The following is a 26,639-nucleotide window of genomic DNA, read 5'->3' on the forward strand; positions in this document are numbered from 1 at the left end:
TGGGGGGCAGCCCCCGAAGTTCCTCCCCAGCGCCGCAGTCACAGGAGAGAGGCAGAGAGAGGGAGGGCAGCAGAGGCACAGGAAGAAAAGTTAAGAATGGGATGCAGAATGAAATTGAAGAAATTATTAAAAAACCCACCAAAACCAACAAAACCTGGGACGGGCAGCATGACAGTGAGGGATTAAAAAAGAACAGGGACAGGGAACGGGACACAAGGATCCAGCAGAGAAACAATGGCACACGGGAGCACCACCAAGAATAAAAAAGGAATACAAGTAAGGCAAAAAACAAACAAAAAAAAAACACAAAAAAAACCAAACCAAAACAAAAACATTCCCAAAAAACCCCAAAACAAATCAAAATCCAAAAAAACCACCCCAAACTGGGATGGGCAGCTTTACAGAAAGGGCTTTAAAAAGAACAAGAACAGGGAACAGTTCACAAGTAACCAGTGATAAACAATGGCATGGAAAGCACCACAGAGCCAAAGAGAAAAAAGAGGAACAGGAGTGAGGCATGGAGAAGGACAGAGAAAGAGACAGAGGGCTACAAAGAGGGAAACAAGGACAGAGAGGGGCAATGACCACGGCACGGCCGGTGGGGGAAAGCGGGCAAGGTGCGGCACAGGGATGGAGAAGGAGAAGCACGGCCAGCAGGACAGAGGCTTTTCAAGACAAGGGTACAATGAGAATGAAGGATGGGCAGAAGATGCTGACAGGTACAGGGTAAAGGACAGTGAGAGGGACAAAGAAATACAGTCCCAGTGCAGGAAAAGGGAAAAAAAGAGGAAGAAAGAAGGAAAGATAAAGATGCAGGCAGGGAGACACAGGGAGACAAAAAGTAGGACAGAACAGGGAGAGAGATTGAGCAAGGTTTATTAAATAAATATTGAGTACTTATTTCTTAAAAGAAAAAGAAGAACAAGAGAATGAAGTAGGGAAAGGGAATGGGAGCACACAGGACCAAGGAATACAAACGATACACTGGACAAAGAGAAGAAAAGGGGATGATAGTTGGATATAAGGCTGAAAGAAAATCAGAAACAAATTCCAAGATTTATTAGAGAGTGTGGCTGATGCATATGTTGAAAAACCACCAGCTCAAACAGAACAGGTTACTGTCATGGCTTGGCCTGGGACTCATTAATTACCATCTGTCTCTTGGCAGAGCCATAAACACCACGAGGTGAAAGCTGAATGGATGACGTGCTCCAGCTCAGCCCCAATCCCAGCCTGTGCCACCAGTGACACCCTGATCTCCTTTCTCAGGGAATTTTCACTTTTATCGGCTCTCTTCCCCTCAGTGTGCTCAGAATGAATGTGATGAGAGGCTAAGACGTGTTTTGCACAGCACAATGAGTAAAATGGTCTGATTTTCAGAAGACAATTGAGAACAGACAGCAAAACTGCCTTAAGGATACAGAGGTTTCCTAAGAATTCTCCTGGAACAGGTAAAGAAGAGAAACCACACAGGCTGTCAATGCAAGACTCTAAAACCAGCAAGAGATTTATTCTTGTGTATTAAATGTTAAAAATCACATGCATAATTATAGAATATTTTAGTTAAAAAAATATTTCAAAAACCAACCCTGACAGTTTACCTGCAACTGCTATAAAATATCTATTTTTTATATATATATATTTATATATATATATATATAAACAGGTTGATTTTCTGTAATCAAAAAAATTAGACAAGGATGCAACCATCCAGGTAATGCTGAGTGAACTGATGCCCTGCATCGGACAGTCTTGTCAAGCTCCTGCTGGGGAACTGAGCTCACCCCAGTTCAGGGACGTACTCGCCTCGCACACGGATTCAAATGCAAGTGACAGCTGGGGAAACAGGAGTGGAAGAAAATTGTATTTTGCACACTACAGCCAAGACCTGTGAAAGGCCACAGTAGAATATGCTGAAAAAGAGCCCATGGTACAAGAAATGCAGCCTCACAGGCTGTCTCCTCAGACATGCTGGTGGAATATTCTGCACAACTGGCCACGTGCACAGCGTGCCTGGGTCCTGTAAGCAATATCAGAAACGTCAGCACGTGTTTCACCAGGCACTTAAGGTTTAAGACATGTTTTAGCTCCTAAGGAAGGCAGCCAACATAGGTGTTTGTGACAATTACCAAGGCACAGATACAAAAATGACGGGTTGCTGGTTTTAAGCAGCCGAGTCGTGGCTGTTCTGCAGAATGGCCCCATATGGGTCACTGTTAAGGCGCTTGTAGACAAAGTGAAAGACCTGGGGCTGAGGACGGCTGTGCAACTCTGCCTTGATTTTCTGAGGGTAGGTGTCCTCTGTCAGTTGTTGCCAGGTGTCATCAACAAAAAGAAACAGCCTGTATTCTTCTGGATTTGCCACTTTGAACTTCTCAGCACAAAGCTGACATACATCTTCGGTAGTGATATATGGCCTTACTAGCAAAGTCTTTCCTGTACAGCCGCTGTTAACTTCCTGGAATGCAACACGAAGGTAGTTCTGTGAACAAGAAAGCAGACATCAGGAACTCGTGAAAACCCTTAGGTTCTGAAAACTGAAAAGTCAGCAGCAAAAAGCAAGCCTCTCCCTGCTCCAGCTGTGAAACACACCCTGGTGATTCCTGGACATTATGGCCATCCCGTGAGCTGCAGCCTGCTGTCTAAGCCTGGCATAACCCAGCTTCACAGAACAGCATTTCATTTTTTTTTCACATGGATTCAGAAAGAAAATTTACTCTGCACCATTTCAGTAAATGCACCTGATCTTGAGGCAAAAGGTGGATCTCTTCTCCTGTAGAAACTGACACATGCCCGCAACTCTGCTAACACAGATACATTCTAAATAGGCCCCACAGGGAAATGCAGTTTCATCTGCTTCCTGATTGTTTTTGTCCTGGGGTGATTTTATGGTAATACTGTATTCCCCTATGGTCTGCTTTATGCCCAGAATGGGTCCTGGAGCTTTCAGCTGGGTCCAGGGGAGGGGTGGGAGTGGGGGAACTCTGGCACAGGCTGTGTTCAAGGAACTCCCTCCCCGTGTGCTTGGCTTTGTGGCAATGGAGGGAGTTAGATTTCTGCTCTTGGCTACCTTGGTTTTAGTTAGCTGAGGCAAGAAGCTTTCCCAGGACGGCAACAGCAAGCCTCCAGTGACTTCTCTGGCTTCCTCTGGAACTGCTTGGTCCGTTTTTGGTCCAACAACCAGACCAGTGGTGGGAGCCACACATTGCATCCCAGCTCTGGACCTCGGGGGAGGCCAGGCCAGCTGAAGAGGGAACTCTAAATCCACCAGCAGTGAGCAGCTTCAATACCCAACCGTTTTTAATTTTCTCCCTGTGGGCACTTTGTTTGTTCAATAAATGGTTTTTGTCATTTTCATCCAAGAAATTTCTTTCATATTGGTGGGAAGGGAGTGCCAAAACCCATTTTCTATAGAGAAAATGTTAATTCCGGAGCATTTTCTCCTAAAATTGTCTCTAAACCAGAGACAGTTTTAAAAGAAAGAAATTAGCTTGAATTAAAGACTAAAATGCAGTAAGATTGAAGGAGATGGAAAAAATTACAGGGAGAAAGAGTTGTTTATGGACTGAGCTGGCACCCATAGTTTGTATGGTGAATAAAAGAAGTGTGTGAAATCCCAATGGTAGAAGTTTACATCTCACAGAAACAAGCTGTTAAAAGCTAGGACTGAGAAGAATCTTCCAATGACTTAAGTTCCAAAGAGCACTCTTGTCTAATCAAGTATTTCTTGATACCATGAAGACTGAACACTAAAGCTCTGCAATAGATTTTAAAAGTTGGGACTGAATCTGACTGAACAGAACGAAGCAAATTTTTTTTTACCTGGTTTGAAGAACTTGTAGAAAAAACCCAGCCCTAAATAGGGCAAAACACACTAGATTTAATTTTTAATTAAGCTACCACATGCAAGACCTGCTTTGAAAAGCATGAGTTTTTAGATGGACAGGATTGCTGGAAGGAAAAGGAAAGGCTGAAGTTTTTTTACAGATGCCCAGAAAGCTGTATTTCATCATCATCAAAAAAGTACTGGGGTTTTTGCTTTTCCATCCATTTAGGGAAGGTGGAAAGACAGCCTTCAGAGCCCAAGAGCCAGCAAGGCTGTGAGACTGCAGCACAGAAATGCCACGACCACACCCTGTTTCCCTGGGAGAAAGATGACTGGAGCTGCAGATATGTTCCATGGTTGTAGGCAAGGTGCTCCATTTCAGGACTGCAAGACTCAGAGAGAGAGAAGAGAGAAAATCGCCATTCTGAGTAGACAGCAAAACACTTGCATTTGTGCCAAGCACGTCCTGTGGCTGGTGGGATCAACTAACTGAAGGATCTCTTTTGAAAGAGACAACAGCAGGAGAAGCACTGGACACACTTGGTGCCAGCTCTTCCCTGCCCCCTGCATCTTCCTGCACCCAAGTGAACATTGAGCCTGGACCAAGTTCATTTGAAGAGAAAGAGAAGATGGAACTTCCTACACAATCCTGCAGAAAGAATCTTCTATCATTTCCTCACCCAGCAGAAATAAAGGTGCTGGATGCTCCTATGGAAAGTGCAGAGTCTTGCCAGAAAGAACAAAAACTCCAGCTGCTGGAATTTGACACCTAAGTACAGGCCAGGAGAACAGAGATGGGCAGGCTTTGGGCACTGGAATTGCTCGTAATGGCTTCTCCTCTTCCTAAGTGCAGACAGCTGAACTCCAAGGAGTAAATCCTCTCTTCCCAGTTCCAACACCCTCCCCTCTTTCAGCTCACAAACTGCTGCACCTTAACAGTCAGTCCAAAGCAGATGGAAGAGATGCAGGCCTGGGTTCAGAAGATGAAGTGATAACCACTGCTTTGTTATTCTCCAGTTGAAGGTACTGCCCTGCTCTGGAAGAGCAGTACAAAACATAGGGGACAAAAAAGAAAAAAACAAAACACAAACAAATGTGAGGACATCCATATCACAGAATTCTGCTGCCTGCTTAAACTTGAAAACTGTCAGGGAACGTTTCTCCCACCTCTCCTCTCTGCTACCTGCTTTAGTCACCACTCACTACTGGGCAGCTGGGCTGATTTATACCCCTGGAAATCTGGATTTGATCTTTTGAACAATAAAGTGTGCAAAAAAGGTGAATCTAAGATACAGTGCAGTTTGTTCTCACTTCACATGACTTAAAAGGGAAGGTAAGAAAGCTCTATTATTCAGTGCTGTCTTCAGACCATCATAATGAAACTGTTTGATAAAAAGTGAGTGTAAAGACTTCAAAGAGGCAAATTTGCCAGCCATAATCTCAGCCCTGCCACTTGTGGCACCAAGGGAATTTGCTACGAATGATACCTCTCAAATGGGTATTTCCAGCAACACAATCATCCCATTTTCTATTTCAGCCCTAAGCTCTACCTGAAAATCATCCACTGAAGGTATTGTCCTGTTTGTTGTCCTCCTCTTGTGCCACTGCCGGAGAGTGTCTCTGGCCTCTGAACTGAGCAGCTGGGCAGCTTGTTCTTCCTGGAAGTTCTTGATCAGTGAAAGTGCTCCGTAAGCGCTTGTCAAGTAATAGCCCCCTGTGAAGGACAGCAAGGCAAGAACTCCTCAGAGGGTCACAGTCACAAGTGCAGGCAGTTTTCTTTGAGATATGTATAAATACACACAGAGAGGCACCCAGCCACACACACAGATACGAAAGTTGCCAGAATATTTACACACAAGAGGAAAACCCTCCCTGGCCTGCACGACACTGGAGGGTGTGTTCTCAGCTGCTCAGAGACATGCAGGGGTTGCATGTGCTCCATATTACACAGCAGAGCCTTGGGTCCACTCCTGCTGAGGAAAGCCATTTCCTTAAAAGACTGATAAGAGAATAAAATCTTTTAAAACTCCTCCCAGCTGCCCCATCTCTGTAAAAGCTAAGAAAACCAACAACTCTGGTAACTCCTTTACTCCTGAGTATTTACTCCTCCAATCTTGGAACACCAGCTTTATTCTAAACAATTTTCTAACAGTGTTTTGGTTTCTTCCCAGGCTTCAAAGGTGGATAAAATAAACATGGCTGTTGAAACAAAATAAAAAACAATCTAACAGTGTTCACCAACTTAAAAGCAACCACCCCCAGGGGCAATAAAGCAGCAACTGAGTGTGAGACTTGTACCCTGGAATCATCCCAAAAAGTTGCCTTTATTTTTAAAACAACTACTGATCTATCATCACCTTCTCAGCATTCCCAGAATGTCCAACTATTTCAGGAGATGGTGTGTACAGTCCTGCACATTCCCCCTTTATTACATGAGTAGAGAACAAATTAAAGCCACAACAGAGTTGCCAATGTACAAAAGAAGCTGTGGGTCACAAAGTAAAAGAGTCTCAACAGGAGGCAACAGTCTGCAGTGACCAGGAGAAACAAAAGACATGCTGTCTTTTCTTTTACAAGTCAACTATTCGGGTGGGAGTGTTCAGCTAAGAGCACAGTCTATTCAGAGGCGTTCAGAGATGCACTGGATGCCCACAGCAGTATTTTCTGTATTACTGACAGCATTCCCTCTCAGCCTTTAGCTTTGCAACAAGATGAACACATAAAATTCATGCAAGACCCTTTAGACAAATTGGACAATACATTGCAGTTGAAATGCACAACCCCAAAGCCCTACACAATTTTTTTCTGCACAGCAGAGCTGAGCTAGTGCCAATGACAGGCCCAACCAACAGACAGACTTTCTTTGCTGTATTCAAAATAACAAGACTCAATAGTCCAGTAAACCTTTCTGCTTTTTAATGATCTCCAGCTTCACATCTCAAGTATTTTCCATGCTAAGACTCCTAACAATGCACTCAAGGATGCTCTGTACACCAAGCAAGGAACAGACTAGTGCCAAATTGAAGGAATTGTGGCATGAATTCTCCCAGGCATAATATCATGCAAGAGGATACATGAAAAGCAATTTTGGAAAGCCAGGATATAGCAGGAACAGGAAACACACACACATATACCTAAACACACAGTCAAGCTTGGCTGCAAGAGCCTTCAAACCTCCTCATAAACCTTTTGGATTCTGGGGCCTAGCAGGGTCTTGCAGAAAACTGCTCTGTTAAAAATACTACCATGGAAACAGCAAGGAGGCAGATTTCCTTGTCTCCAGCAGACTTTAGCATCCATTCAAGAAATGCCTCAGGAAACATACTGCTAGAGCTCATAAAAACACATTGTGAGAAACAAATACTTGGAAGAAGCAAAGATCATTAAAAGGGGGCAATATCCTCAATAGCACTTCCACAAAGGTGCAAAGAAGTCCCCCAGAAGTCTTCACCAAGCACATAAGCCAAGTCTCTTATGTGCCTCACAATTTGCTGAGTGCTGCTGCCCCATAAATCCTCTCAGGAAATTTTCAGGCACAAAAGGCTAAGGCCATTGGGCACCTGCACAATGCATGTGTTTGCCTGCTGAGTCAAAATGGATTGGAAACAATGTATGGGCTCACAAAGCAATACACAGCAGCAGATTTTCCAGCCACGGGGACTTGTGCTCTGCAAGCTACCCAGTGGAAATGAGGATGACATTCTTTGTTACACTATCAACATCACTGTCATTAGGTCTCCCCTTAATAGGATTCCTGCTCAAACAGAACACCCCCTCACTAGTCCTTCAGGCAGTTCTAGTAAAAATAAACAGATTACCTTCTCCATGCAGCAAGGATGGATCCAACAGCTCCATCATGTATTCGATTTCGGTATCCAGCTCCAGCATGTCACACTGGGCTAGCACATACGTCAGCACAGGCAGGAAGTCATCAGCTCCATACAGCCTCCCTGGGTTGAAGGGAACACAGGCAGTGAGAACAAACCACATTTTTTTAGCAGTTCCCGTGTTTGAAAGGAAAGCACTCTTTTGTGCCTTCTCTACCCAGCATGTCTGTATTAGTCCGGAACCTCCTAAAGTCAGCCATGTGCAGCAAAGAGAACATTACCTGACACTCACTGTACAGGAGACAAGCTCAATCCTGTCCTTCAAACCAGCACAGATCTTATGATGCACACCTTGAGGCATGCAAGGGAAATTCAGAGACTGGGCTCACCCTGGCAGCAGCTCAACTGGTGAACTGCTGAAAAGGCTGCCATGCCAGTCTGGCCTGACCTTCACCTGCACTGCTACCACTGCCAAAGAGGTGATGAATAGCATTTGCTTTACACATCCAGGGATTGTATCAACTTTCTGGAAGCATCCAGACACAAATATCAGTCTCTGAGTATGAATCCCACAGCAGAGAAGCCTGAATATAAAAGCCTGTTAGATTTGACAAGAAAACTCAACACATTTCCTTGACAGACAATTGTCAAAAACACCAGAGAGGTGTTCTACAAACACCAGGTGCTGCACCTGAAGGGAGCCTACAAGAAAGATGGGGAGAGACTGTAAGGGCCTGGAGTGACAGTGATTCACAAAGACTGTGCTGTACCTAAGCCTGTCTGTGCTCCTGGCACTTTTCCTGCATTTTGACTTTCTGTTCAGAAAATCCCAATGTGACCAAATCTCTGGGTCAGGCAAAACAAGTGTTCACTGCAGAACAGATGTGATGGCCACTCAGAACTGCCCAGAGCAGGAGCCAGCTTACAACTCTGCTGAAACTCAAGTGACACCAGCTGAGGCACACGCTCCAGCTACCACACTTACCTGGCTGGAAGTGTAGATACTCAAACAGCTGCTGGCTCAATGTTTAAAAATGTTTAAAAAAACTTTACATGACGAAATAAGACAGCCCAATGAGCATTTGCCACATCTCAGCCCAAGTCTCCCAGTGCAGCACCTGACTAGCAGCAGCCTCTCAGTATTCTCCTTCTGCATGCTGGAAATACCTTACTCAATGTAGTAACATCACAGTAGAGAGAGATGAGTTTACAGAACTTCAGGCCAAGATCCCTGTATCCCCTTTTAAAATGCAGAATTTGGAAGCACAGTAATAAGCTGGGCAGGAGCTCAGTCCTAAATCTTGTAAAAGTATCTGGGGGGCTTTAACAGCCACGAGCTTTCACCATTCATCTCCAATCTCCAAGGAGAGTAGGTGTCTTGATCTGCACCAGACCCAGCTGCACATGCAATGCTTCCTTACAAAGAGAATTGCCAAGCACCTGCAGCAGCTTATACTCAGGGGAAAAAAAATCTCCCGCTACCACAGCTTTGCTACACCTTAGCTCATGACCTGTCCTAGCAGTGTGCAAGAGAGAATGTCAGAGTTGCACCTATAAATTCATGTCACCCAGCACAGCATTTTGGACCACTGACTGCTCAGCAGGTCTTGACTGGACTGTAGTGCCATTTCAGCATTTAGGTTTCAAAGGTGCTTTTGGGTTCTTGCTACAGTGCAAAAATAGATGTAATTAATAGATGTAAGAAAGTGTCCAAATGAGAACATTCAGTGGCACAGCAAGCAAAAAATACTGGATTGGAGGCTGCGTTTCTCCACCCATTAAGATAAAACCATTGTAGTTGTCATATTCCATACCTGCTACAGAATTACAACAGCTAAATATATGGTGTTACCTCTATTACAATTTGCAGACAAATATTCATTTAGAATCAGTGTTAAATTCAAGGCTCACAGGACAGCCTTTCTGCCAGGCAACTTCAAAAGCCTACAGTTAAGGAAAGCTGCTCTTTTTCAATTGCTTCACATCTGTAGGATGCTCTGCCTGGAGTGAGGTAAAACAATGCCCTGTTTTGCAAAGTTATCAGTGGTGAACTAAGATGTGGTGTCACGCTGCTCTTGGTGTGGAATTATGCTAAACCCAGTCTGACTCATCAACCCCAAAGTTAAACAGCTTGACATTGATGTGGCAAATGAAATATCCTTATCTAAAAACACAGAGGCTGACACAGCTGGCAGGGAGACATCTGGCTGACAGTCAATCACTTTGTACTCTAAAAGTCCACTCCTGCTTTCAAATAGGCAGGATCTTCTATATTTCCCTTTTGGGAGTGTGTGTGGAGACTCCTCCCTTGGGTGGGAACGCCCCTCTGGGCCACTCCTGGAGGCTGAGCAGAAGAGATCTGGCACCCCTGGTGATTGGTCTCAGTAAGAAACATCAATCTCTACTCAGTAATTGTTTTGGGTCTTTTTGCTAGCTTTAATATAATTTCTTTATTATAATTGTTTTGATATAGTGCATTATAGTGTCACAGACTATACTAGTAATTTTTACTTGTACACTGTGTAGTAAATAATTTGGATTAATATCTTTTTGGTCTAATAATTTATCATAATAAATAATTCATTTTATATGACTCTATCTGGTTTGTCATCCTTAATCCTGTAGGACCACGTTGTACAAAGGTTCAATCACACCTCTATAATTCCTTGAATTTTAAACCATTGATAAAGTCTGGGCTAAGTGAATCCAGCTGCACCTAGGCTCCTCTCTGAGAAGGAGTTCAGGAATCACAAGGGTCCTTCCTGCACCATGGGAGGGCTTCTCTAATTAACTTTGTCTGAAGCTCACACTCCACCCATGACAACAACTCTGCTTCAGACTGAGTTTTTAAGATATGCAGCCAGATAGTTCAGAGACAGCAGGCCAGAAGCAGAGAGCAAGAATTCCTTTCAAAAGGGCAAGGAGAAGCTGTACAGTAGTACACCTGTCTGCAGAATGAGATGGGCTGATTCCTCTGAAAGACAACATCAGGTATGAAATATCAGTGAACCTGAACTACCAGAAGCACCATACCTGAGTTATTCTCCATGACAGTGTAAATCAATTTGCAAACTCTCAGCAGCAGCATGACTTTCTTTTCAGGTGAATACATCTTCTGCATAGTCATGAACTTGACTTTAATCTTTTCAACGTCCACAAAGTCTGGTGTTGGGACAAACACGCCCAGCTCCTGAGGATTCCTCTGCCGCACCAGCTGCAGGTTTTCCTTCAGTTGTTTCCAGGAACCATCTGTGGTATGAAACTCTTTCAACATCGCTTCAATGTGACCCTTCAACGGCTTCAGAATGCACTTATGCATGGCCTTCTCCAGCACAACATCTGCAACAGGAAAACACAAATCCAGCTGACTTCCCCCTCTAAAGCAGAGCCAGCATTAACACAGCCATTCCCTAAAGGGACCCTGTAGAGCAAAACCTACTTTCTAAGGCCCATTTATTACACAAGATGAGCTTCCAGATGTTTGTTAACAGGAAAATAGGAGGCAGAGCAGAATCCATATTGAATTGTCATTTCTGGCAATGTGGTAAATAAAAGAATCCACACCCACACACTACGGATAGTTAAAAAAAAAACAAACCAACAAAAAAACCTGTGGGTCTATTAAAGTTTTTCTTTTGTTGGTTGGAAGTCTGCAAGTTTTATTTTAAAGGTTTTTTTTAAGTTTAGATTCTAACTCCCAAACTTAACGTGAAACACGGTCATGTGTTTCAAAAATCATAATTTTTGTCTCCTTTGGCATTAAAGCATCTCCTTTTTGCATAGTTTCCATTGGAAACTATAACTCAACGAAGGCTTCCTAAAACTTGGCTCAACTTTGTCAGGATCTTTATGAAGCTGGGCAGATTACAGGCTATAAACTATAAATGAAAACCAAGCTGTGTTTGTCCAGCTTCAGATTTCATCATACAAGCTTATATACAGCTTTGTCATCAAGTTTTAAGTTCTTTGGCAATTGTATGCACACAGCACAGTAACTGCTAACTTCAGGGCTTATTTGTAATTCGTGTTCTACTCCAGTTTTTTTTTAACCCTCATTCTCTGTTTTCATAGTATGGACGGTGTCAACAGAGAAAGCTCTTTGCTCAACACTTTCTCTGCAAACTTTTAGTGTAAAAGCTAATTTCCTTTCTCAGCATCCTTATGGCAATGCAGCTTACATTAGTTCTTAAGTTACATCGATTATTTGTACCATGGTGGGGAATGTTCCTGTGCCATCCCCGCAGGAGAGTGGGGCAGGACCAGAGCCTAGAGCAGGCAGATGGACCAGAGGAGCACAAGGACAGAGCACACAGAGGAGAGGCTGTGTCACTGCCAGGTCACACGTTTACACAAATTACCAGTGGACATTCTCGTTAGTAACAGTGAGTCATTACAGTTTCATTAAACCTTATGCCCGTCCCAGGTTCTTTGCCTGTACTTCTGTGGTGTTTTTAGACTACAGCCTCTTTCTTTTCTCCCTCCTCTTTTTTTTTTTTTAATCACATACTATTTCTAAGGCTTGGTATTTACACAGACACACACACACACTCTCCAAACAAGCATTATTCTGTTTTCTTGCGTTTTTCTTTCATTTATCATATTCTTGTGTCCAGCCCTTTTTCCTTTTGGGTCTCCATCCCTCTCTTTGCCCTTCACACACACATACTTCTCCTGTGGTGCCTTGACTTCATACATAGCATTTTTCCTGTGTTTGTCAGTAAAGGCACTAGAAAAGGCATGATCAGTCTGAGATATGTTTTTGGTGGTCTCTCACAGTGGCCAGGGCTGGATCCAGCTTCCCAGCAGAGCAGAGCCATCAATTAGCAACGTTAGCAAGTGGCAACACTTCAAACGACTGATCCTTATCTACTGTACTTGGTAGAGCTACACAACCAGCACCAAACCAGCCAGGTAAATAGAAGCATCACCCTTCTGCACAGAGACCAGAACTGCCTCTTCCTGCCATCAAAGCAATCGTCATGGCTCATGGGGCAGAAAGAATTGCAGAAACAATTTTCCACCAAGAAAAACGCACCAGTCACACCCACAGGTATGTTGGCTAGCTAAATTTCTGTTCTAGAGTCTACAAATCCATCCTTGCTATTCTTCACTGATGACTATTTTACTTTATTTCTACTACCTGATTTTTTCAAACAGGAAAAACACCAACTGCTTTGCTTGTGAGAGGAACACCTCTGCAGTGTGTAGCTGGTCTTGTTTATTAAAGCAGCTGGTGCTGCTAAACATCATGCAAAGTGAGAGAGCTCTATCCCCATGAAAGCTGAACTCCCACAGGCTTCCACTGGAAGTTTTGTAGATGAATATTGAGCACAAGCCATCCTTCGTCCCCATCACAACATTTGTTCACAGGAGCTTTGGGAAGCTCAGGATGTTTCTGGATGCAACTGATCCTGTACAGGAATAGGAGGCAGAAGCAGTGCCTCCCCAGATCCCAGAGGAACTGGATGTTGCTGGAACAGAAAATTCCTCCCCAGAGCTGCATTCCTGGGCTGGGGCCAGGCTGGCTGTCTGTAGGTGAGGAGTGGAAGGCTCAGGGCTTCTGCCCTCAACCCTTCGAAAGGCAGTACCACTTCCACAGATGAACCATGCAGATTTTTACAGCTATGCAAGATGGCAAGGAGGTTTCTTTCATATTTGCTATTTGTCACAAGATCCAAAAGCAGTGCCTGGAAATTGCTTTGAAATTTACTCGATCATATTTCCACAGTTTCCATGGAAACTTGAAATAATTCCGAAGCAGCACAGAGGAAGGGATCATATAACTCATGGCTGTGCTCAAAGCTCCACACAGACACAACAAAACAAAGAAAAAACCACAACACACAAAAATCCTTCACACCACACACAAAAAACCCTCAAAACAACACACAACCTTTTCTTCTCCTTCATGAATTCTTGGCACACACGTGAGAACCACTGAGTTCTGCCCTCAAACAAAAAAGTGGCAAAATCTAACAAGCTGATGAGGCTAACAGCAACAAAACTGATAAAGGCTGGACTGTTTTTTTTAATGGTCAACAGTAATACCCATATGTATCCTAACACACGCAAAGCTTACAAAAAATTGTATTATTATTAAAGCCTGGTAGGACAGCACTTCTTGTGATCTGAGTCTGAGAACAATACTCAGTGCCATGGCACCTATGGGCATGTTTGGGGCCAGACCACCCAGCCAGTGACCCTTTCTTCAGCACTATTTCTTCTGGCCACTTTCAGAGAAGGGTGTTTTTGGGCTAGATCCCACAAAGCAATGCTCAGCCAGCAGCAGTTTTCATTGTTTGACTTCTAATGGCCACAAAAAAGTATATGAGGGTTTCCCAGGCAAATCATTATCTAAGTTGTGAATTGAGAACTTCAGCAACAAAAATTCTGTTTATTTCAGATGCATGTTTTCAAATATCCTCCCAGGATGCTTACCACTCCAAAATCAAAACAGATACTCTTCCGATAATTTTTTTTTAACTGAATATAATATGAACTGAACACTGTGTATCGTTCCTGAAATGCTTATAATTAGCCTGTAGCCTCAAAATGGGAACTGGAAGTGCTTTGATAAATGAATTGTAAAGGCCAGCCAGCTAGTTTCGTTGTAACTTGTGGAAACACATCTGTATCCTGTGCTGACATGCTATTTTTGTTTTGCTGCCAACCACACAAGTCTGCATCTAGACAAGACAACATATTAGTCATTGCCAGTGTCCTTACACAGCCTCCCTACAGCCTGCACTTCCCCATATTCTAGGCACACTCTCACCTTTTCAGGCTTTTTTCCAAGCTGTTTCCCTGCTACCTACCAACAATTGTTGCTCCACTTACATGACTGTCAGATTCCAGTCCCTCGATTTACACTCAAGCCCTGTTTTACCACGGCCAAACCATTCACCAGGGAAATCAGAGGTCAGCAGCAGGCTGAGTGAGCCTGAGAACCACCACAAAAAGGCACAGTCCTGCACAGGTCACACTGCCTAGCAGCTGAAAGCAGAAAGTTGCTTTGGAATACCACAGTGTGATGGCCAAGCATCCATCTCTTGGTGGGTGCAGACATGGCAATCTCCTCCACAGGACCAAGACTTGAAGTAAGACCTCACACAACCCACATTCCTTGACAATCAGCACAACCCTGAAAACAGAGGTCAGACTGAGGTGGTAGATCTACAGGCAGTGGTGGCAGAGACCTAGCAACTAGGGATGAAAGGTAAGCCTCCCCTCATCTGACCTACACAAAAGCACACCAAAAAATCACACAGCTATCTGTGCTAGGTGTGCTCTGCTTTAAGCAGCTGTGAGTTACTTAAAACTCATGCTATGGCTGTGTGGTAAGCACATGTCTTCTCTTGAAATAATGGGAAAGAAATGAAGCAGGGAAAATGTCACAAAGGAAATCCAAGGGATGGTCAGAAAAAGAACTTGGTCCTCTGCCTCTGCTCAATACTTTTACCACTGCTTCCTGCTTGCCCTGTCCCATCACTCCTGTGGTGAAAGGAGGTGCACTGGGACACGTGTTTGTAAGACTAAGCTCAACACAAAAAGATGCAACAATGAAGGACAGGACACCAGAACAAATGTACAAGCACCTAAAAAGTAACACCATGAAAAAACCAGCAGGTATGAGTTTTTCAAGCAGAAATAGTGACATAGCATTCTAATTCCTTCAGGAGGATAACTGGATTAGTAAAGAAGGGATCTGGGGTGAGCTGCTGCTTCACCTTTTTAAGACCCATAGGTATAATTCTGTACACCTTCCATATAAACAAACAAGGGAAATACTGTCTTGCCATAATAACCACAAGCAGTGTGCATCAACAGATGGACAGGATACTGCGCTGAGAACCCAAGTACCCATGGTTGACTGTCAAACAAGACAGATATTGGAGAAGAGGTACTATGGGGTCAGTCCTGGGCTTCAGTTATTTAGTATGTCCAGCTCTGTCTGCCTGCAACTCCTCTGTACAGACCCAGTGCCCTTCAACAAGGCATGGACTGCCAGTAAGGGATCAGCACATTCTCTCCAAGCTTCTTTAGCATTCAGCATTTAAATGTTCCTAATGTATTAGAAATATCAAAACAAGTAATAGACAGTATTGTTTACCATGGCCAAACCATTCACCAGGGAAATCAGAGGTCAGCAGGTCATTCCCACATGATCAGTTAGTACCTTACTGACAAGTGGTTTAAACCAGTAATTTCTTGGTTCAGGGCCAGATTCGGGCACTGAGACTGAAGTTGTTTGGATGTCAGATGTTAGATCCCACTTGGCAAAGTGACAGCATTCAACTTGACTCCGTTCTGTTCAAAGCCAGGCAAAGATGAAAAGACAAAAACTCCCAAACATTTGCTGATCAAGCAGCTCTGGACTATCAGGGTCTCCTCAGACCAGTCTTTATTCTGTGGATACAAACTGAGGTGTGGATGTCTTTAAAAAAAACAAATTACATTCATCCTTAAACAATAAAGAGCCACGTGACTCACTCTTGATTCTATCCCAACACTGGGAGTCTCACTGCTTCAGGGGGGGTTAACAGCCTACAGTGCTAAGGTTAGGAGGCATCTGTCAGGACTAGAAACCCCTATTTTTCCCAGTGATTTTGCAGAAGCTTAGCAATTTGATGGGACCTCTATCTGGGAACCTTAAAAGATCTTCTGCAGAAGTCTTCTGCTTGCAAGAGTCTATGATGCAGCTCTAGAAGAAAAGCTGCATGATCAAAAAAATCATTATGGAGACATTGAATGAAGTTCCAAACACCAAGGGCTTCACTAAACCTGGGAGAGCTGTTCCAGCAGCTACTGAAGTTCAGGAGACAAAAGAGGGTTAAAGCAAAGCCTGAGTGACTCAGAAAGGAGGAGCATTATCCCAGAAGCACACATCCAGCACCAGGCTGACATGCTGGAGGAAAAAAATGCACTGCAGAAGAGCAAACTGACGAGGGAGGATAAATAACTGCTCACCAAGTTAAAATTTGGGCTGCAATTCCATATTGAAATAGTCAAGGAAAACTATGGGCAACAGGCAGGGCTCTACCTCATGAAAAGCTCTCCATAGGGATGACTAAATTTTGCCGTCACATAATTATCTACTTAGATCAGCAACATCTGATGCTGCTGATCCACTGCAGTTGTTTGCTGGCTCAAGCCAAAGGCAGTATATGATTCAAAAGCAAGTTCTTTCTTTGTTTAAACCGGCCCACTTTATAAATTAATTGTGTTTAGTCACATGATCAAAACCAGACCTTCTGTCACTGAAGAAAACCAGGGCAGTTTTAGTTCTTATACTTCATAGCTTATGCTACTCCAAAGTCTGAACCATTTAATAGCAGACAACATTTTTTCCAGTCTTGGGAGACCCACAGTCCGATTAAACCACACCCTTGTGAAATGAAAACTACATAATAACCCAGGCTTTCACAAAATTACAACCAAACTTGATCTGTATTGCTTTGTCAAAAATCCAGCACTCTACAGAAAGGCAGGCAAAAATATGCCTGCATCTCCTGCTTAATTTGGTGCTTTTTCTTCCATCTAACACCCACCTAACAGTCTTTATGATTATTGGGAGAGTATTACATGTTTCTGAGTCTCAGTACTGGGGACACTTTTCACATTTTTATATTTGCTTTAGCAGTCCTTGTGACTTTTGCTTGACTTTGTGTACATGAAGCTGAGGTTACATGAGAATACTTCATCTTGGTCAAGGACAGACAGAATGTCAATATAAAATTACCCTCTAGTCCCAGGGAAGGAAGTATCTGCCAATTTTGCACTGAGCCAACTGTTGGGACACTGGGGTAGGGAGAAAAACAAACAAATTAGGACTGAAGTGAGCTCACAAGGAAAGTATTCTGCCCTGAGGCGTGTTTACCTCTTAAATGTGGCTTACAGGCTCTTTTACAAATACTGCTCAGACTCTGCAAGAGAGGCAGCGAGATTTATGCAGCAATGATTTCACTTTTTTGGATACACAAATGTGGCCCTCCTGTTAAAACATATATTCTAATATATAGCTCATCCATAACCACTCACAAACACATCTAACAGAGAAGTACAGAAAACTCCAGAAAACAGCAGCCCCTTCTCTCTCCTGCAAATGTTTGTTTTCTAGAACTCTTACATATGTTTTTATTCAGTTTCAAGTGCAGGGATAATACAGCTTTGCTAGAAGTGACTAAGAATGTCTGGAGGAATCAGATTTATTACAAAACTAAGCTGTCATAAAATATCTCTCTGCTCTTAAATGTCATTGGTTTTGAATAAATTCTACTTCTACAGCTACAATCCCTATGGTCACATTTGGCAGTTTTAGACCATCCCTTGAGAACTATGTCAGTCCCATTCAGAGAAAAATACATGTGTGCCAGCAAATAAAGGATTCTCTATTGTCAACAGTAAAGCAGGTAAAAAAAGTTATAATCACAGGTAAAAAAAGTCTGCATTGCATCTATTTTAAGGATAACTTCTTGTAAACAACTTTGTAGTGTAATCATTCCAAGCTGACAGTGTGATTTGGGGTGGGGAATGGAGGGGGAGGTTGTTTTAAGACTCAAATACTCGGTGGTTCAAGCTCTACTAGCCAAGTCAGCCCCACCTTCCTGAACTGGACAAAGACTATCACTGTAAACACAGATTACACATTTTCACCTTCCCCCCAAAACACAGGACAGTGTTTCTTACCTATTTGGTCTTCAGGAATCAGTGATTCGATTGGGGGATCAAGTTCGGAGCTTTGGGACAAGTAGTTCTTGACTTGGGTCATGAACTGACGAATTGTTTGCAGCATATCAGTGCTCGAAACATGGCACTCTTTGTTTTCTTGGAGAAAACTGACATAGTCCTGTACTAAGCATCCAAAATAGGTACGTTTGTCCCGGGACATCTCTGCAATTTTCTTAATCATCCTCTTCTCAGGGGTCATGAAGGAACTGAAAACTCCACTGACTTTCCGTAGCTGAGATTTCACAATCTTGGGGAGAACAAACGAACTGCTTCTTTTCTTCTTGGGCTTCAAAGGGGGTGCCATGCTCTCCTGGTCACTCTCCCCCTCAAAGTCCTCCAGGCTGCTGTTGGTGTCCCCCTCATAGCCGAAGAGCGGCATGCTCCGATCGAAGTCCAGAGAGTCAGAGGAGGAGGTGGAAATGCTCATGTCGCTCAGTCTCTGCCTGCCTCCATTCCACGGGATGTGTGACTCAGAGATGGCAGCCGGAGTCTTTTTGGGAGCTGCTGGAGCCGGCTCGGGCAGGGCTTCCCGCGGAACCGCGGCCGCCTCGGGCACGCACACGGAGTCAGGCCGGGGCGCAGCCGCGCTCCTGCAGGCACTGTCTGCCTCGGAGCACGCAGCCTGCTTCTTCAGCCGAGGAGGCGGAATCGGGGTGGGCTTGTTCTGCAGCAAATCCAAGCCCCTCTCCTTCTTATGGCTGACTGTTTCTGGCATGCTCGCCTGTTTTATAGTCCTGGAAATCTGTGGGCTCGTGAGGGTGCTATTAATAGCAGGAGGTGGTGGCCGGGGCGGGGGGGAGCGAGGCCTCGCTGTGCCATTCACGTCTGGAGCTCTCGGGCTCTGCCTTTTCAGACTTCCACTGACATCCTGGCTGTGCACTTTTAAGAAGAGGGGATTAATGAAACACAGCGCTCCGTTGGTCTGGCTGCACTCCAGCTCTGAAGGCGTTCTGGTTCGTATAGAATGCACTCCATTTATAAGGCAGAGCTGGCGCGAGTCTTTGCGAGCACGGTCCAAAGGCACAGGCCTACAGGGAGGTGAAGGATCCGGGGGTTTGCTGTTAGCCAGGGAGCTCCAAAAGTCTGAAAATCATCATTGCATTAACGTAAGAATGCAAAACACCATGCAGATGGATTTCAGAACAATTCAACTCAACAACACCGGTTTAAAATATCAAGAAAATCAGGAAAGGTTTTAGTAATTAAAAGGAGAAAAAAGTCCAAGTGAACCTCTTAAAGTACCACCACACATAACTGTATGCTACATTCCTGGGGCTGCTCACACTCATTTATAAATACCATGACCAACACACAGCTTCCAATCAGCCCACTAAGCTTAAAATTAAACTGAGAATCAAAGAAAGGAATGGAGACTGTAACAGAATACTTTTTACTGGCTTGAGACTGAAATGAACACAAACTTCTCACTAGCATCTCACTCAGGAGAAATAAGGCAAGATTCTCAGCTGGCATTAATAAGCTCACTTCATTAAAGACAATAGTTAAGCTGATTTACACCAGCTAAAGGCCACTTCCAGAAACTCTACAAGTATCTTGGTTCAGTTTCTTTTCATAGTGAACACATGAAACCATACATGAAAAGGCATCTCACATTTTGCTGTGGTGGATGCACACATCACCTTTAGCAAGGCAGACCAAGCGTTCAAGTATCTAATGAAGGTACTGGCCTGCTGCCCTGCCTTTGCTGTGGGGACAGTTTGCCTGAGAATATGGACTGCAGTGACACATAAATGACCCAGCGTGCAGTCCCACACGAGCAGCATGAAAACCTATGCTACAGCAGCAAGTTGCAGCTGCAGCCTCTGCACTTATCCCAGACAAGTGTCAGCATGTTTGTGCAACCAAGCCACTGCTAAAGAGCATCGGTGCCTGAAGGTATGAAGATTGAAACCAGATGTGCCCTTGAAGGCAGCAATCATGCTGAAATAAGGGCATAATACCAAAGAGGGGAGATTTAGCTAGAATTTGCCAATCTTGACATGGTCCTTTTCCCACAGTGTGTCAAGATGGCTCAGTGGAGGCAACTGAGCAATGATACCTGGGCCCAAGTGCATGAATGCCAAGCATCCACAACAGGTCCATGCCCAACAACCATGCCTGTGGGGCAGAAGACAGGAAATAGCCCACGGTGACAGGCCACAGCCAGAGAATGTCTATAGGCACAGGCATGTTTCTCTGCATAGTTATGCCATGTTGCTGGTGTTCCCAGCTTCATGACTTCACATCCTGCCTGCAGATCTCTCAGTGCCTGTGCCTGGCATGTGGCTGCTGCAAAAACACATGATATAAGCACTGCTGCAGGTGAAACACAAAGGAGATGGAGAGAGAATCTTATGTTCAGCACATGAAACCTTGCAGGTTGGCAACAGCCTTGAAATCTTTACCAGAAGTTCCTCCTGATGTGGTTTGCTGTGCTATGTGTTATTGACTTGTGTTGTGCAGCTCTCCCTCTGAGCCTACTGCAGCAGAGAGCTCTGACAGGGGATACAGCCCTGTGTTCACACACCACGGGATTCTGTGCTCCCATGTTCCTGAAAGAAAACTCACACTTAACAGGAAGGGCTGTTGGGAGTTTTAGGCCTCTCTTGAGTCCACAGCATTGAAAGGCTGAACTTTCTGGTGTGCTCTTCTGCACATGGACACCTAAAACTCCATCAAAATCTCAACTTTGCTGCCTGCTTTTAGCCCATGGAAACTGTGATCTGGTGTATATCAGGTAATTGATCCCAAATACAGCAACCACACAGACGCTGATCTTTCAAATGCAGTAGCTACATAAAAACCACACACAATGCAGAGGCTGTTCAAGACAAAAATAATTCTGCAGCAAGTAGGCCACAGTGCTCTGGGGTACTGGTGACAAAGTGGGGTCAGCCTGGAGAGCTTGATCAACATTACCATTATTGTCCCCTCTGGAGAGACTCACCTCATGTTACTTTAAGGCTTCCAGGTGTCACTGGGAGACTGTCTTCATATCTGACTGTCTTCATTCTGACTGTATCCCAGTCAGACCTTTTACTTTCTTTTTCCCATCTAAACACTGACCTCAATAGTAACATATTTGCCTTTATTCCCATGATAATCCATAGTTTCACCTGACTACCTAAACTTGCAGACAAGCAGTGAAGAAGTAATTTCTCTCCTGTCTAAAACAAACCCTTTAATTGCACTGCTACTGCAGCAAACCAAAATGCAAAGCACAGCAATACATCCCTGGGTATGTACTGCCAAGTCCCACCAGACAATTCAAGAGATCCTCATGCTAACACTGATTTAGAGAGGATCCTTTCCAAAATCAAAGATTATTAAAAACTCTGCTGCAACAAAGGTTGCTGACAGTCAGCCTTCCCTTCCTGGAGAAGGAAATTAAGCCACTCAGCACTTTGCTCAATGCAGAGCTGCTTAATGATTCATCTGGGTGGTGCCCAAGCTTCAAATCCCAGGAGGCTTTGCATCCATCTCCCCTGAGCTCAAGGTATGCTTTACAGTGAGCCTGTGTTTGGCTGAAGCAACCAAGTGATGCAAGGACACCCTTTTATTTAAAGATATTTTAAAAATTTCGCCTAACCCCTGCCCATGGATACATCATATATACCATCATATATACACTCCTCATTTCCTAAATATGCCACTTCATTGAGGCACTGATCTCAAAATTCACCATTTTAAGTTTCCATGTCAATCTGAACAGAAGTTTTATCAACAGGGGACCTCAGTTCCTACACTCTTCTCACAATATATAGTGCTTTATATAGGCTTTATAGGCCAGTGCTTTATATAGGCTCACACGGCAGTGCTCTGTGAGCATGCAGAAAACATTAGCTCTTGGAGCAGAAGCCACATCAACCTCTGTGTGGGGACTGTGAGATTTGCTTTGCCCAAGGGCTGCCCAGAGAGGGAAGAGAAGAAGGAAGAAAGAAACAGTGTTAACAAAAATATCACAGAAGGCACAGAAGGAAGGAAGAGCACCACTCCTTGGCCAGAAGAAGGTCTGGCCTTCCCAAATAAGAGAAACTGCTTTTCTAAACACAATTTGTATCATCACTAACCAGTATGAACTATTTACTGATACAGCCTATTTCTTCAGTGTTACAGATGTGCTACAGGGAGAGATATCTTTGTAGAGAACTACTTACTCAGTCCAAGCTGAGCAATCTCTTCAAGTTCAGCTTCTGTCTTTGCTGTAGCAATTGCATGAGGCAACTTCAGTGTGAATGGAAGGACATCCCTGTTTCCAAAGAGAAAAACCATTACGGTTTTCAGCAACATCCATAGTTTGAAAAGCTTTTTTTCCTAAAAACACTGGCAGTCTCTGATTTCTGATTATCTTCTTCTTGAGCTGTGTCAGGTAGTAAGATCCTTAAACACACAGCACAGTTAAACACTACTTTACCAAACCCACAGCTCCTTACATTGCAGAGTGGTGTGAAGGGCAAATGACAGTCAAGTGCCCAGGACTTTCCCTAGGATCATTTCCACAGAGCCATCCAGTATTTTCTGCCTTTCCAACAGACGCTTTTACACCTGGTCTTCTACAAGCAGATCAGTGAGATGCAAACTTGTTACCTGCCCTAACACTTCAAAAAAGCTTCTCACTTTCTGAATACACTGTTACTGTTATTCCAGTTTTCAGAATAAGAATTTTATTCTAACTAAATGTTGCTAAACAGCAACATCTGTAGTAGAAGTATCCATAGAATTAAGACTAAATGAGAATCCTACACAGCTGGTGTCAGCATGAAATTTGGTTTTAAGGTTGTGAACAAGCCAACCATCTGCTCTAGCACAGACAGATAATGGGTCTTTATCACATAAATATTCTCTATGTTGTATGTTAGCTTCTTGAAAAAACAGGATCTCAGAATTCCACTCACACTCAAGCCAAGCATATGCACAAGACTGATACACTAGCTGAAAAGCATTTGAAAGGCACTTCACAGGGTACCACAGAAAATCCAGAGTCCAGATCATCACCATGGGTTGCAACTCAAAAATAGGCAAACCCTCATAAAAACTGCTTGGGTACCTCCTGCCAGAAATTCCCTCTGGTTTTAGAAAATCCTCCTGGATTTCCTGTGATGTACCAAATGGTACTGTCTCTTTTTCACAATAGCTACCTATCTGCCTACTTTAGTCTATACAAAGCAATACTGAACATTCAGTGAAAGAAAATGGATAGACTAATGCAAGAAATCTCTGTTTGCTGAATGATCCTGTAGGTACTTGGAATTTGCCAGAGCCTGGCAAGCAGGCAGGACTGAAAAGGTGACAAGATAAGAAGTATCTCCACAATCAACTACATTTAAATGCATTTTCAGCTAATTTCTCTTCTGAGTTCTGACCAATTACCCGTGTGGTATCAATGATGCTTTTATTACATACATGTACATCCCAGCTAAACTGAGGCTGTAGCAAAAGGGTCCAAGATGCTTCTCCACCACAAACAAAACCAGCAAACACAGCAGCCCAGGAGCATTCCACAACAGAAATCATCACATGGTCAGCATGAAGGGGCAGCCTTGATGCAGTAAAAGGACCAAGACTATCACAGATGCCTCTCCTCACTTCCTTCAGAAAATGTGCACCTGGGCAGTTGGGTTGTGTCCTTTCTGTGTGTACATACGAGGCTCAAGCATCAGTCTGGAAGTTTTCACCAGTAAAGTGAAGTCAAATTGAAAATAAAGGATAAAAACACCAGCTACTTTTTTTCTGCATACTATCTGGAAAACAAGTTTGGCAACCATAAACTGCAAAGCTGACAAGGCTATTTTTGTCATTCACCATTTAAACTGACATCTCCTAGTTGTCATATTCTACATATCTGACATTTTTCCATTATGCTCCAAAAATTCTTCTTACCAGCAATTCCAAGAAATGGACTTTGCAAGCTAGTTTATGTTTGTTTTTAAATCAGCTAGAGAGCACTTAAGAAAGCATCACAAGGTATCAGCTAAAGTAAAGTTCAGCTTGGCAGCACCTCACAGCTGGGTGGGTAAAATCACATCAGCCTTCCAATAACCAGCATGAAGTAAGACAGAGACATTTGCTTCCAAGACTCATCTCTGATTTCTACCATTACCTTCTAGGCTATCCAGGAATATTTGCAGATTGGCAACATAAACAGCATCAATATCTGAACCAGCTCCTCAAAACTGATTTTCTTGAGATGGTCTAGCAGATGTGGCTTGGAACACAGCACCATCTTACCTGCTAATACAGTAGAAAGCAATGAGTCTGAACAAATCAGCAAAACTTATTCCAGACCCCTCCAAGGAAAACGCTGCAAAGAAAGTTACAAGAAACAATTACACATTAATCCACTGTTTCTTAAAACAGTTTAATAAAATATATCTTAGATTTTAGCATGAAGTTAATAAGTTTTCACCATCCAACTAGCTACTATTTGATTAAGAGAAAACTCTGTAGAAGAGTACATATTCCTGCTGAAGGCATTTTCAAGAATATACTGATAATCTTGGTGGCTGGTCTGCTTTTGTATTCCAAGGACATGGTCTAATTCCTGTAAAACAGATTAACTGTGATGAGGCCTGCACGATGTTTTGCTAATAGACAACAAATCAATAACTGTGGCTTTTTTTGCCCAGTGTACTAATATACCTAACTTTAAATGTCTTATTTCCTCCTCTTGAATTCTATTCTACTCACTTCACTCTAGGTGTGTAGAACCTAAAGGGAGATAGATTTTCATTCATTCCAAGAAAACCTTTTAACCTGAAAACACTTAAAAACCTCCAACAGCTGTCGCACGCCATTGCCTTGCACAGGGGCAGAGGAAGACAGGAGCAGTGCCTTTCATTTTTCCCCACTTGATACCATTGTTTCTTATTGATACAAATACTTGCTGTCAGTAATAATGACAATCACATCAGGCTCTCTCTGATGCCAGTAGCAAACCTCACAAGTCAAGCAGAAGAAGCTCCTAGAGTGAAATGATCCAGATTTTTGCCTCTGGTCTAAAACATCAGTAAATACTTCCCCCTTGTGGAAGAATTTTGCTCATAAAAGACAGTATGTAATTATTTTCTCGATAGGAATTTATTACTATAACAAGCCTATAAACACAGCCTTAGACCACACTTACATCAGCTATTACTGACAACTTTCACTTTGCCTTGCCTTGCTTGTAACTGGAACTAAAACCAGACACATAGAATTAACTTTTTGTTCCTGGGTGCAGGGGAGGGAGAGATAAAAAAGGAAAAACTCAACTAAAATTATGTCAGTTTACAAATAGAAATAGAAGTTAAATATAGACTCTCTGTTTCAGGGATGATTAACTGTAACTTTTGCTAATTTTCTTCAGTTTTCTCTTTCTTGTTAAAATGAAATATTTGCTCCACTTGCAGTTTCAGCACCACATACACTCACCAGCTGCAGCTTCCTTTTTTTCATTCCTAAATCTCAAACTTATTTTTCACACCCTCCCTTCTAAAGATATGAGGGCATTATTGGTTCAAAACAATTTGCAGTGTTAACATTTGCTCATTTCTACTAAAAAAGAAAGAACAAATATAGTTTGAATTAAAAAGAGAAATCATTGACCTTGCAACAGAAACAGTTCTAACAGGTTAAAATCCATTTAGCTATCACACACAAAAAAAAACCAAACAACCAAAAAAACCCAACAAAAACAAACCTAACTACCCATCCCACACCTCAGCTGCAGAGAGCTCATGACAAAGTTGCATTCAAGAACAGTCCCCTGAGTACAAGGAAATGCAAGGACATTTCACTGAAAGCAGACAGGATTACAGACCATGTTTCTACAAAAGACATGTAAGTTTCTAAGAGGATAACTACCCATAAACATAAATGAATACTGGATTCATCAAGGTACACAATGGAAACATTCCAGCTGAAGCAGTCTCAAGTGTTTCTGTACGTCTGCTCTCCTCCTGGCAGAATATGCCTGACCCACTCCCAGAGCCCCCTCAGAGAGCAGCACAGGCAGCCCATGACATTATTTGCATGACTTTGGGTATCCTCTGCTGTGGGTTTCAGCAGTGCAAGTGCTCCTGCATCCTATAGGGAAAAAGTACCCAAGGAACAGCTGAAAAGTATGGAACTCACAACTTACTGTATGTACTTTCTTTTATGGCAAATTCTTTCAGGCAGGACCCGCAGTCACTGGACAGACGAAGAGAGATGACTTTCTTCTGCAGCCTTGCAGATTTCCTAACCAGAAATATCTGTTGTGGGGGAGGCAGAAGGACATG

At 43.2% G+C, this 26,639-nt stretch overlaps 1 protein-coding gene across 13 annotated transcripts in view; it reads right to left on the minus strand.

Annotated features, from left to right (window-relative positions):
- Nucleotides 1-1,481: 1,481 nt before the first annotated feature.
- Nucleotides 1,482-26,639, minus strand: part of RIN2 (Ras and Rab interactor 2) — a 62,372-nt gene continuing 37,214 nt past the window's right edge. For 12 of the 13 annotated variants that reach the window (XM_064415447.1, XM_064415436.1, XM_064415437.1 and 9 more), the window contains 8 exons: nt 26,501-26,612; nt 24,610-24,682; nt 22,539-22,630; nt 18,340-19,464; nt 10,687-10,992; nt 7,645-7,776; nt 5,377-5,540; nt 1,482-2,482 (listed from right to left, as the gene is read on the minus strand). In XM_064415447.1, coding sequence (XP_064271517.1) covers nt 2,165-2,482; nt 5,377-5,540; nt 7,645-7,776; nt 10,687-10,992; nt 18,340-19,464; nt 22,539-22,630; nt 24,610-24,682; nt 26,501-26,612 — 2,322 coding nt within the window. In that variant the 3' untranslated portion in view covers nt 1,482-2,164. Of the gene's footprint in view, nt 2,483-3,361; nt 4,863-5,376; nt 5,541-7,644; nt 7,777-10,686; nt 10,993-18,339; nt 19,465-22,538; nt 22,631-24,609; nt 24,683-26,500; nt 26,613-26,639 lie in introns of those variants that run through there. The other variant, XM_064415448.1, reaches the window with a different exon arrangement.

This window comes from Passer domesticus, chromosome 3 (genome assembly GCF_036417665.1).
Source record: "Passer domesticus isolate bPasDom1 chromosome 3, bPasDom1.hap1, whole genome shotgun sequence".
NCBI lineage: Eukaryota > Metazoa > Chordata > Aves > Passeriformes > Passeridae > Passer > Passer domesticus.